This window comes from Glycine soja, chromosome 19 (genome assembly GCF_004193775.1).
Source record: "Glycine soja cultivar W05 chromosome 19, ASM419377v2, whole genome shotgun sequence".
Classification (NCBI taxonomy): domain Eukaryota; kingdom Viridiplantae; phylum Streptophyta; class Magnoliopsida; order Fabales; family Fabaceae; genus Glycine; species Glycine soja.
This window is the reverse complement of record NC_041020.1, coordinates 33,489,276-33,502,592: the sequence shown is the minus strand read 5'-3', so window position 1 is coordinate 33,502,592 and position 13,317 is coordinate 33,489,276. Positions and strand designations below refer to the sequence as shown.

Below are 13,317 nucleotides of genomic sequence, written 5' to 3'. Positions count from 1 at the left end.
AAGAAACGGATAATTTTAGAATGATAATATAAATAATTGACATATTTAATTTAATATTTAATTTAATTAACTAAAATAGTTACTTTTCTTAAAAAAACATAAATTAGTTAAAAGAGATTTATAATAAGGAACAAAGAGAGTACCAGTAATCATAAAAAGATCCTCTGGAGAGAAAAAATGATAACGGTCCATACAAGATTACAAAATAAGATAAAAGCCGTTTTTCAAAAAGTTAAGTGGGGAGAGGGAATAATAAAAGATAATGAGTATTTATCTTTTACATTTCTTGTACATGGAACAAAAAGTTGTATCATAGTTTAGTGGGTAACAACATTTTACATTTTCAATGTGTTGTCAAGGTAAATCTTTTTATAATCAAACGTAGAACAAGTAATTTTATGTCGTCTTGTCCCTTAAATTTATGTGAATCAAATGAACCATGAATGTCTAAAATTGATATTAGGCACCCTCTCATTTTCAAGCACTAGGAGTAGATGTCATTCTTTGAATGCCCAACACAAGGATTTAAGAATGATATAATTATTAAACATTAATATAAATAATAAAAAACAATAATAACCTACTACAATATCTGAAAGTCATTTTCATATTCGAAAATTGAACATCTATTAGCATGTTTAAGAAAATCAACTCCCTATCAATTGTGTGTTGAATCTTGTTAATTTGACCACTTTTTCTCTAGTACAAAATTAAAGGCACTGAGCTAGAAGTGAAACTAAAGGGGCAGCAAAACATTCACAATCAAAAGTGATTCTGTCAACCTGGTGTTTGGTTCTGCATTAAATTAAAACCATAGAACGTAAAAATGTGGAAATCGAAAGTTAATAATATACAGCTTCTCGTTCGACATGGATATCTGTTGTGAAAATTTGACACACCATGCTTCCAAGCACACAATTAGTGCTCATGGCGTGCAAAGATCTAGCAAATTAATCTATGGAAAGAGGATTTGGTTCAGTACTAACATATGCTAATAATGGATATAGATATTCTCCACATATAGATATTTGCACAAGCCCAATAAGTAAGACAATATACAATGTTAAGTATTTTCGGTTTAAGATAAATAATTCAGTAATGGGTGATTCTATCTGCACCTTTTTTTTTTCTTCAGACCTATTTTCTTGTTCATATTTTTTTAATTCAAAATACCACCTATTTTAAAACATATACTACTAGTGTAATTATCACACATTAACAATCTTACCCTACATAATATAACTCATTATTTGATGAATGCATATTATATTTACACACTCAATGCATTCTAATTTAACTTCTTAAACATATTACTTTGGTTTCGAACTGAAACAACTTTAAGAAAAGAATGTGGAAAACATTAATGCACCAAAAGGAAAATGGGATCAAGGTACCCCCTTCCCTCTTTATGCCTTTCTTCTGTTTTCCGGTTCCCCTGAGACAGTTAAGGAACTGAATGATATCCCTAAATATTTACGGACACAAATTGCAAAGACAAACAGAGGAAATGAAATGCCAGATATTGCCTGTGATGTTTACATCCACATATTTACAGACACAAGGCAAATAAATAAACATTGCAGTTTTAAAGACAACCTAAAGTTGCTGGTTTCAGCTACTTGTGGAAGGGCCAAAGTACATACAGATTGGGGGATCAATCCTCAAAATAGAAAGGATTGCAGAAGGAATTGTCCATATCCCGTCACCGCATATCAGTCCAGAAGCAACTGCTCCAGCATAGTCTTCTGCATCCTTTCTATTCAACCTCTCCCATACAAACAATATCACAGTTCCAACAAACATATCAACTGCAAAGTAAGCACCAATGTAAAAAGGAACTGCCATTGCCATTGGGATAGGTATGTACTGTGAGAATTTCTTAGGAGTGACATCCCTTAGAAGGTTGATAACTAAGGCTGCCAAAAAGAAACCACCACACATTTCCAGGCAGTACTTCGGAAGCTCTGAGAATCCCTGAACACCAAGTATGGCCATTTCCCTGAATATAACAGCGTATGGTGCTTTGTAAGGGCCATCAGGTGAGCCAATATCAAAGGCAGTCCAAAACATCCAGAATGTGAGAGGAGCAATTACACAACCCATCGCTGTTCCGATCAATTGGCTCACAAACATGGACTTTGCCGATGAGAGGGTGAGGTAACCTGTCTTGAAATCTTGCATGAGATCAGCAGCAGTTGCGACAATTGACATCATCACAGCACAAGATGCCACCCCAGCTATTACACCACCATTTTGGCCTACTGCTGCAGCAATGATGAAAAGACCGATCTTTCCATAAGTGGATGCCAGACTCCAATCTGTGAGGCCAGTACCGTAAGAGTTGCAGAAGGCAAGGGCGGGGGCGAGGATGTAAGAGCACAGAACCAAGTACCATTTGAGAGGAGGGAAGATAATTGGTATTGTTGCTATGGATATCGCAGCCAAGCCCACATATCCAGAGGCTGCAAACCAGGTGGGTATCCTGTCCTTCAAGAATACTTCATCCCTCCTCTTTTCTTCTGATTGCAGTTGAGAACTCTCATCATCTGAAAACAATTAAGTTCTATAAATTATAGACTTGCACTCAGATCCAGACCAGACCAGGTCAGGGAAGACAAGAGATGCAGATCTGACTTCCGAGTTATGGTTCCCTGTCATTGTCTATTGATGAAATCATGCTTATTCAGGTTATATATCAGATGACACATCAAACTATACAACATGATTCATTTTCAAATAATAATAATGACTTATTGTGATAGATAATTCTGACTATGGATGAAAAAAAATAGCAGTACTGAAGGTTAACATCAATTTATACCCTTAATACCACCAGTTTCAACTTTCAAGTTTCAATGGATGACACTGGGAGTAGATAATCACTTAATCAGATATGATTTTCAGAAGTTAATTAACTCCATTCAGTTCAGTTGTTTTCCACAATGCAACCAATTCTATATTATCCATAAGCAAGCTGCCATACAGATCAAGATTTGATGTCAACATGAAGGTAATTTATTGGTAAAATATAAGATCCACACGCATGATAAGTTGACAATATTTATACGTCTTGCATGGGAAATGACTAGGCAGATACCAAACAAAACTTTATTAAAATAAAAAAAGAAAATGCAGCCACGCCTGTTGTAAGACGTATTTAGAAAGTATTTTACCATACTCACCTTGAACCTCTGTCACAACAGGAAGCTGTTTGGAGCTTGCCCTCCACATCTCCGTAATGGTTATCAGTATAATCTTTATCAGATTGTAAATGCCATCCCCTAAAATCAGAGCAATAGATATGAATACCTGCACAAAACATGATATGTAAGAAAAAAGGTTTACACAAAATTATAACTGAATAAAGCAACTAATCAATGAGAAGAAATTATTAGAAGTACTTTCCAAGAAAAAATGCCTTTGGATAAAGGATGTAAAGAAGTTAAGCTGATCAGACATGCAAACCTTTTTTAAGACATTAAAGCTTTTGAAAAACCCTAATTAAAGTTCAGGCTGGCTCAGCATATTTCAGAGCAAATAAGGCAAAACTTATCAAGTCAAAACAATGATCACTACATAGAAAACAAAAACATGTACTGTACTGTGCTCAGCAAAAAGAAGTTAAAAGTAAAATTTAAAATTGGAATGTTGATAATGATCTAATATTCCCCATTATATGTTATTGACTATTTTCTTTTGGACTTGAAAGTTAAGACGCATGGAGGATAAATATCATGCATTACGCTTGATAGTTTAAATTGATAAATTGTAAGTGGCTCAAGCTTGGTTCGCCAGTTATGAGTAATCAAGACTTTCCCGTGTCGTATTCAAATTTACACTTGCACTTCAGATAAAACATCAAGGCATTGTTTTTCTTTATTGTTGGCATAGAGATCACAAGCACTGTTTTCATGAAGATACATAAAGTGATGTCCTGCAAGTATATTTGGTTAGCCATACCTTGTATCCATAAAGACCTTTGAAATCGTTGCTACCAAGGTCAGCTGGATACCAGTCCCCAGCGTGCTCAGAGACGAAAGGCCACAGAAAGCCCCATGATATAATAGCTCCAAGGAGAACTGAACAATTGACTAGGTGAGGACAGATAAGACCACATCCAACATAGGTTGGACTGAAGTCAAAGTAGAATCTGCACAAAAAGGAAGAAGGCATGTTGCTATGTTAGTATCTAGACAATTACTTGAGTACTCAGAACCCTCCACATTCATTCCTCAGCATAGCAGTTACCGGTTAAGAATAAAATGTTAATCACTTATTTGATAACTATTACAAAATTTTGGCAAGCCATTAATGAAAAAATATTTGTTTTAAGCTGCGTCATGTGGGGCAGTTAAGAAACACAAACCACCACAAAGTAAAACCTAAAACATTTATTAAAAAATTAAGAAAATTGATTATTAGGTTATTCGGGGAAGTTGTTGCCTCTTATAATGTAATATCAGTAAAGGTCTTAGTATAATTGTATTATCACAATAAATAGGCAATAGAGTTGCATCAAAATTATGCATGTCAGTCATTTATTTGTGTTGTCTGTTACATTGTACCAGAGGCTGATTAATAAAACTTTAACCAGTTCAGGAAGAAAAAAAACGAAGCAATCAGGAGAGCCACAGCCAATCAATCAATAGCAGCAAGACCACAACACTAGAACTCTACAAACTAAAGGCTAAATTGAAAACCTAGCAATTTCATTGCTAGCTCCATTTCTTTTTATCAATCAATTTGAGAAAATAGTCCACAGATTAATGTAATTATCCTCGTTCATATTAAAAGTAATTTTAACTTCTTAACTTGTGGCCACTTTCTCTCTATCTCTTTTTTTTCCTCTGAATTCTACCTACCTACCATGTTTCTGTGCAAAAACCAGGGAATTAACCAGTCTAAGACAAGCCTAGACATTGTCCAAACCAAAGTGAGTGTGTGTGTGTGCACCACAGCACAACTTTGGGTCAGATAATCTTTTTCTTAGTTTGTCACTAATACTTGCAATTATGCTCAAGCATTCATGTAGTTCCAGAAATTCAACTCACATGTTAGTTGTATGGTAGTTAAGGGTTAAATTTATCATAATTCATAAATAACTAGTTGAAGCTTGTGACACTACCCCATTAGTTCTTAAGAAGGTATTGGTAGTCATAGTCATAATTGAGTTTTGGTATTTACCAAGTACAGGGAGATATTCATGTAATATGGTAGTTAAGGATGGAGTTTGCCAGAAATAACTAGTTGAAATTTGTGACACTATCCCATTAGTTTCTTAAGATATTGGTAATCATAATCATGATAGAGTTCTGGTATTCTCAAGTACAAGAGATATTCATCATGAGGTAAAGCATCTTTTGTTATTTATTGAGTTCACTAAGTTACAAGTTATAGACTTATAGTTTGTCAGTATGCCTTCTGTTAGCTTATAACAAGTCAAAAGCCTAGCACTAGCTCATGGACTCATATGAAATCCAAAAAGTTCTTGCTTGTACTGTACCTTATAGCACTAGTGGTATCATAGAAATGACACAATCACAAATATAAATACAAAAGTAGATTTATATATGCTTTTCAAAAAACATTTACCACTGGTTATTCACCAAGTCTCTTAATAGCAACATACTGCCTTAGGCCCATGTACAATGTAACTCTCAAACTGCTCTGATAATCATTAGGTCTCATTGAAAAGATATACATATGTGATACACAAGAACAGCTGCTATATAATTTAAGGTGAGTGAGAAGTGAATTCAGCTAAGTGCGGAGAAAATCAAAACCACAAGAGCCTTACGTGTTCTTAAATAGTGTCAAACCAAAGCTAGGGAAGTTGTCAAATCCACATGAATCCCCAATACCACTGAAGAACCACTTAAAGCAACTCCACAAGAAACTTATGCTTAGATACTTCCCAAGCTGCCGAACTTGGTTCCTGTAAGATTCTCATAGACAATAAATTAATAAATATAAAAGGAAAGAAAATAGAAACAAAATAATCAATGCATAAAAAATTACGAGGGATTAAAAGTTTTGAGGCGTTTCCACAATGCTTTGATTAATAAGCAGAAAGTTTCATCAACAATGTGCACGACCTGTATTAGAATGAAAGATATAAAAAGCTTCTGAGTGGTCAAATTAACATAATTTGTAATGCATACTCTGCAAGTTCTGCTCCAGTTTTTGTATGGAAACTGTTGATTAGCATAGCTGTGGCTGTCCCACTGGGATATGTAAGCTTATAATCCATGACCATAACCTGAAATTGCATTCAAGGAGATCAGGATACAGTGGCAAAGGAAATGATGTATCAAATAGGCAACAGATGGAAGTAAAGAGGCTATAGCTACACCTTCATAGAGAGAGAGTAGAAAAGCCATAACCAAATTTGCACTCCCTCCAGTTCCACTCTTATTATATTCACTTTTCTCATTATAGATGTACTACTAAATTGGCACCATTTGATTTTTGTGGGATAAAAACCATTTGAAAAGTTGAAGGCATTAAATTAAATAATTCCTCTTTAAGTAAACTTTTCTATTTAGTTTCTAACATGGACAGTCATATATTTACACAAACTTTATATCCCTCTCAACAGAGAAAATATTCATATCTTTGTGACTTTGCACCAAAATAAATAAATAATTCATATAATTTGCACTACATATATGACTCCTTCAAAGTTTGTGCTTTCAGCCAAAGCAACAAATGAACAGGATGATGGAAGCATTATTTTTAGTACATGGGAAGATAATACATCCTCTAAAAAGCTTTTGTATAGTTTTGGCAACAAATAAATAAATAAATAAATAAATAAGCTTTTGGATAGAATGTCATACATTTGGCAATAAAACATGGAAGTTCATGAAGAAGGTACACTCATCATATCAATAGTTCAAATTCCAAAACCCAAAGAACAATTGACCATGTTTTATAATTTATCATTTGATCTTCCAGATTACAAGAGACAAAATTCTTGCATTTCTTATTTCATTCTACTGCTTGTGTTATATGATATGATATCTCCTCTTAAAATATAATTTCCTTATGATAAAAAAGAAAAGGAACAAAGAAAGAAATAGAATTCAAGAAAATCTAACACAATAATAACAAACCAAATAGATTACCTTACGAAGTGGTACAAGACTAAAAAGTCCAAGGAAACTGACAACAAACATAAAACCCATCATCCAACCCAAGCCTGGGTCTTTAACATCTTCAGCTCTATTACCAGGGTAATCAGGGCCTATGAGTTCATATGTTCTCTCATCCATGGCAATCAAGGATGAACCAAACCCCCCTGTCAACAACATCACAGTTTGTACGTTAGAGAAATTTATGGGGAAAAAGATCTCACCAATATAAGAAGCAACTCTCATGACCAAGTGATTTTAATTGCTTAACTAGAGTTGAGACAGCAATAGAACAACAGAAATTGTGTCTAACAAAATACTTTTACCATGTACAATAAATAACCACATTTCATTTCAACATTCACTACTTTTTTTTCCCTTTGGCAGAGAGAATTTATCAGTGTTATTATAAAGCTTTTCAATAGATTTCTTTACTAAGGCAGTTAAATTAGATGAATTTGAACACAAATGAAATCTTGCTAGTTTATTATTACTATTATTCTGTATTAGTATAAGCCAAAGATATCTTCTACAAGAAACAATTTTGTTTAAGTTAGATAGTATCACTATGAGAAAGAGAAATAAAGGTCTTCCTCAAGGGTATTTAACATAGTTGTATATCCAAGACACAATTTCAAGACCACGGATTAAATTGAAACAACACTGAGCCAGTTGATCCATGCTATCAATGTAGTTTATTACTATTCTAAGAAAATAAAACTAAAAACATACAAATTAAATCTTCTAGACTGTAGAAGGAAGCTATGTTCATTTCCTACTCCATTGTCAATTCACTCTATCTCTTCCACAAAACTCTGTAAGCCTCTAACCTTCACAAAACTAACTCCAAGCTGAGACATATCTTCCAAACAAAGCACCAAGCTCGTACAGCACATAACACTTAAAGAAAACAGAAGCACATCCAAATAGCAGAAAACAAACAAAGCCAACTTTTTCCAAGAAAGTTCTAAAGTGACTTCAACAGAAAAAAATCCACAAGAACATTCCCATCAAGGATTCACTTCCCAACCTTGATATATTGCAAAAAAACTGAGCAAAGACTCTAAAAAAGCCTCCACGTAGTGGCGAACCATTTTTAAAACCTTGATTGCTACCAAGGTTTTATAAAATGGTCCGCGACCATGATATGGGCCGGAACATCAAGGACTTTTAACTGTCCACAACCGCAACGCGACCACAATTGGGATCGCATCAGCCACATTTGTCCACGATTTGCCGCAATATCAACAAACACACAACCGCAACGCGACCGGTAATAAACCTTGATCCTAGGCTTAACAATTGAATCCAAAACAATCAAGCAGGTAATGAGAGAGAGAGAGAGAGATACCACTGAAGGCAAGGCCATAGCAAGCAACAACACAGGTCTGAATAACAGTGTTCTCTTGCCTAGTAAAGGGCTTGGTGAAAAATCCCATCTTGGTCAACAACCCAGTCCAGGTCCTCACAAAGAAGAACCCCAACAAGCCAGCAGCAACATTAAGAGAAGGGATGATCCCAACGGTGAGATTTAGCTTGTGGGTGATGATGCAGAACAAGCTCCCCAACACAGCACTCACCACCAACCCTCTTATCGTTATCTGCTCCTTCCACTCCGGAACCTCTTCGCGCAAATACTCTTCCTTTTCCTCGTTCCCGTGAGGATCCAAGAGCAGGGGTTCCGAAATATCTACCGATGAGGTCTCTGTGCCCATTGTGAACAAAGAGAGTTTTGGGGTTTTCCTGTTTTTCGTGAATCAGAATAATTATTAACAGTGTGTTGTGGATTCGGATGTGAACAAACAATGATTGGGTTGTTTTGTGTTTGTTATAGGAAGGGGAATGGTATCTGGGGATTGATTTTGACAGGGGTGGCGTGGATTGATGTGGGCGTATTTCTAATAGGAACAACTGTGTTGTTCTGGTTTTCCTTAGGGAGTAGTGACAGCAGGTACACGCAACTTGTTCGGATTAATCTTGGGACTCTAACCTAACACCCATGTTGCTTAGATTATTGTACTTGCCAACTTGTCTAATAAAAATGTCTGGTTATATCATAAGTTAAGATTTCCAATTTGTACGGTGGAGCTACAATTTTTTTCTTAATAATACAAAAGCATAATTATTTGTACTTTAAAAAAGTATAAATTATTTATTACAAATTTAAAATATAATTTATATATTTAAAAATAAAGTAAATTACACAAACATCTCCTAAGGTTTGATGAAATCATACATACCTCCTCCATTTTCAAAACATAACAAAAAAAAAAAAAAAAACTCAATTGATGTTTACCTAATGTTACATAGTGTTTCCCGGGTTGATCAATATCGTTTAATATTTTGACAAGAAGAAAAGTGTTAAATGAGAAGGGCACATTAAGGACAACACAAAGAGATAAAGTTGTATAATGTTGACAAAAATGATATAAAAATAATGTATGAAAACAAAAGAAAAACATGTATATTTTTATCAAATCTCATAGAAACAAGTATAGTGTTGGCTTAAAGCAAGTGGTTTTCTGCTATAGTGATCAACATGAAAGCTCACAAGAGAGGTTTTCTAGCATGAAGAGTACATGCATTAAATGTTCCAATGATCACATTCTTTAGACGCAAGCTCAAGTGAAGAAATGTATCTGTTTAGAGAAAATAAACACTTTAAAGAAGGTCTATCAATACTAGAAGCTTTGAAGATATGGTTACGAACCTACATGCTTTCACTCAAATTCTTTCGATAAAAAGCTTTCTGTAAATTCTTGTATAGTTCAAAAAAGCTCTCAAAACAACTTAAACACCTTGATAGAAATGGCTAAGTGCTAAGATTGTATATCCATTTGTAAGACGATTAACAATTAGTCATGGTGCAAACAAACAACAAGTATGTTTGATTTGTATAGAGCCAATTGTAGCTTGGTAGGACAAAGAATATTAGATTGTAACAAACTTGGTGTAGAGCTTGAGTTATAGAGCCAGAAGTGGCAATGATTAATACTTGTAACTTATTGAAGTTAGTGATACTTGTTGGTTAGTCAAGAACTGGGCATAGTCACAGTGGTCAAGATGAACTAATATAAATCTTTGTGTCTTATATGTTTTCATTTCTTGTTTACTTTAAACTGACCTAGGATTTGAGTTAATTTTGTTCAAAAAACTTTGTCTGCTTTGCAAAATCGTTTCAACATCTGAAAGTGTATATACGAAAATTTGTTATCTGTCTTACAAAGTTTCTCTTCAGAAACTAGCTTTGTTTTTTCACAAAAAAAGGCTTTAAAGATTTCTAAAATCACAATTCATCCCTCCTTTTTGAGATATTTGTCTTTATAGTTTGGTATCAAAGCTCAACTTCTAAGGGTTGAGCACTTGATATGGTCTAAAGGAAAAGATTCTAATGGTAGATAACAACAACAACGATCAGTTCATTACTAAGGAAGCATCCTTCATGAGGCCACCAAGCTTCATAGGAGAGGATTATCCTTACTAGAAGGATAGAATGAAGGTGTACATCAAGTCCACTTAATACAGACTCGGGTTGATCATTACAAATGGAGACATACTCATTCCTAAACCAGAAGCAGAATGGACAGATACAGACTTTGCTATAATGGAGCTAAATACAAAAGCTCATTATACTCTGAGATGTGCTTTGTCCAACAATGAGTATAACAAGATCTGTAGACTAAAGACAACCAAAGAGATCTGGGACTCACTGAACATCAATTATGAAGGGACAAAAGATGTTCAATTAAGAAAAATTGTCACACTAACAAGGCATTATGAGAGCTTCCCCATGAAAGAAGGAGAACATGTGGATGATATGTTTAGAAGACTTCAAGTGCTTCTAAATGATCTTGAAGCTCTAAGGCACACCTTCACCAAAGCTCGGATAAATCTGAAGATCCTAGATAGCTTTCCCAAGGTATGGGAACCAAAAACAACCATCCAAGAAGCTAGAAATATGAAAAATCTAGCATGGGATGAACTTCCTAAGAGTTCATGAAGTCCATCTTCCGAACTTAGATCATCTACCAAAGAAAGATTATGTTGCCCTTAAGTATGAAGAGACTAGCTCCAGAAGAAAAGAAAAGATGAGCTTCTCTAAAGATCTTAAAGTGCAAATGGCTAGTTCAAACAATAGTTATGGAGATTCCATAGATGATGAAATGACTCTCATGTCTAGAAAGTTCAAACAAATGATGAAAAAGAAAGGAAAGTTTCAACACTCCTCCAAAAGAAAGGACACAAGATTCAAGAAGAAATACAAGGAGGAAAGCAATGAGATCATCTACTTCGAATGTCGGAAACCTAGACATATGAAGGCTGAGTGTCCCAGCTAAAGAAGAAAAAATATTCTAGTGACAAGAAAAAGAAAAGTTTGATGGTCACCTAGGACGACTCAGATAGTGAGAAGAGTAACGTTTTAGATGATGAACACGTTAACATTTTTCTAATGGCATATACAAACAAAAAAGTTGAGGTAGAAACTTGTTCTGAATTTGATAGCTCTTTTAGTGCTTCATCAGATGATGGAGAATATATGCTCTATCATGTCCTTCTTTAGAACTATCATATGATTTCTCTTCAGTGCAAAAAGTATAAAGAAAAATATAAAACATTTGTTTTTTAAAACACTGAGTTAAAGAAATCAAATGAAGTTCTGGAAAATAAAAACCATATTCTAGATGATAGTCTGATTCAAGCCAATAAGATGAATCCACTATAATAGAAAAACTAAGAAAGGAAGTAGCTTGTCTTACAAAAGACTTTGGGAAGTTTTTGGAAAGCTCAAACACATTAATCATGTTTTTAAAATTTCATCAACATCCCCTTGATAAGTCTAGTTTAGGTATAGAGAAAGGGGCATCACCCTCTAAGTCATAGTTTGATTTAGACAAATGTGAATTTTGTGGTAAGTCTGGACACTCTAATTTCATATGCATCCATAAAAAGAAGCAAATGTCTAAGGTTACTAATGTTATTGGACCCAAAAATATTTGGGTAGGAAAAGACTAGGGTTTAAGCTGATACTTGGACAGTGGTTGCTCACCACACATGACAGAGGAAAGGCTTATGTTCCTCGACCTAAAACCAATTGAAGAAGGAATTGTTGCTTTTTGAGGCATAGGCAAAGGAAATATCACTGGTATAGGTAAAATTGGTATTCCTTATCTAGCCTCCACATACAACGTCTTATATGTTGAAGGACTAAAATATAATCTATTGAGCATAAGTCAATTTTGTGATAGTGATTATATTGTGTCTTTCAAAAATACCAATGTATAATCAAGACAAAAGATGGCAAGTCATTCTTCATTGCCAGACGACACAACAACTTGTATGAGATTGATCTTATAGGCCTTAGCAAATAGAATGTAATGTGTTTGATTCAAAAATAAATTGGATGAACAAGGTAAGGTGATAAGTAACAAAGTTGTCTAAGTAGCTCAAGGCTATAACCAACAAGAAAGTATAGATTTCACATAAACTTTTGCTCATGTTGCTAGACTTGAAGTTATAAGAATCATGCTTGCTTTCGTTGCTTATAGAAATATAAAGTTTTTTCAAATGGACGTTAAACAATAGGGCTATTATGATCAAGTTTCTAAGGACTACAAACCTAACCTACAAGTGCAAACTCATCCATAGTTTCCTATTTAACATGATGATGCTTAGACTTGGGCCTAAAAACTATGTTAGCGGCAAGGATAGGTTCAACATATACAAGGTGATGGTTGGTGAAAAGGTGAACCTTCCTAAAGTCATTCTTATCTATTGAATGCAGGCCTTCAAGCATCGATTCAACCCTGAACTCAAGAAAAACCTTATTCCCTTTGGTATGTTGTTCACTCAGATTATAAGGAATGTTGGAGTTAATGTGTTTGGGATAGCACCGTCTGCTGGAGCCTTTTAGTTAAAAGGTGCGACCTCTGTAAAGATAGGAATTATTGATAATTTCGCAGAGTATGCTTAAAAGCATATTAAGAGAAAGTTCAAGAAAGAAACCAAGAAGGAACCACAATCTGCAGTTAGTCAAATGATGGGCACTCAAGATCAATCTAATGATCTTGAGTTTGGATCTACATCTCAACAAATGTAGGGGGAGCAAGCCCAATCCTAACCTAAACCCAACTAACCCAGACCCAAACTTACCATAAAAAGAAAAGACCCACCCTCACTAACATTG

At 34.6% G+C, this 13,317-nt stretch overlaps 2 protein-coding genes across 2 annotated transcripts; one reads left to right on the top strand and one right to left on the bottom strand.

Moving 5' to 3' along the window:
• Positions 1-1,286: 1,286 nt before the first annotated feature.
• Positions 1,287-9,153, bottom strand: LOC114398115 (probable metal-nicotianamine transporter YSL6). Its single transcript, XM_028360263.1, has 7 exons — positions 8,485-9,153; positions 7,128-7,300; positions 6,162-6,259; positions 5,798-5,935; positions 3,961-4,150; positions 3,183-3,309; positions 1,287-2,546 (listed from the first exon to the last, which is right to left on the bottom strand). The coding sequence occupies exons 1-7, from the start codon at positions 8,846-8,848 to the stop codon at positions 1,612-1,614; spliced, it is 2,025 nt and encodes a 674-aa protein (XP_028216064.1). The 5' UTR covers positions 8,849-9,153; the 3' UTR covers positions 1,287-1,611.
• Positions 9,154-10,737: 1,584 nt separating this feature from the next.
• LOC114398760 lies at positions 10,738-13,044 on the top strand. The gene is made up of 2 exons (XM_028360914.1): positions 10,738-11,052; positions 12,916-13,044. Exons 1-2 carry the CDS (start codon positions 10,738-10,740, stop codon positions 13,042-13,044), a joined length of 444 nt encoding a protein of 147 aa, XP_028216715.1.
• The last annotated feature ends 273 nt before the right edge of the window (positions 13,045-13,317 follow it).

What these genes read in the sequence shown, in the direction of transcription:
- LOC114398115 (XM_028360263.1), bottom strand. Translation starts at nt 8,848, where the DNA reads ATGGGCACAGAGACCTCATCGGTAGATATTTCGGAACCCCTGCTCTTG. An exon ending in CTATGGCCTTGCCTTCAGTG is followed by an intron (nt 7,301 to 8,484) that starts GTATCTCTCTCT and finishes TGTTGTTGACAG; the next exon opens with GGGGGTTTGGTTCATCCTTG. An exon ending in AAGGTCTTTATGGATACAAG is followed by an intron (nt 3,310 to 3,960) that starts GTATGGCTAACC and finishes TGTTTTGTGCAG; the next exon opens with GTATTCATATCTATTGCTCT.
- LOC114398760 (XM_028360914.1), top strand. Translation starts at nt 10,738, where the DNA reads ATGGAGCTAAATACAAAAGCTCATTATACTCTGAGATGTGCTTTGTCC. An exon ending in TCCTAGATAGCTTTCCCAAG is followed by an intron (nt 11,053 to 12,915) that starts GTATGGGAACCA and finishes TATTGAATGCAG; the next exon opens with GCCTTCAAGCATCGATTCAA.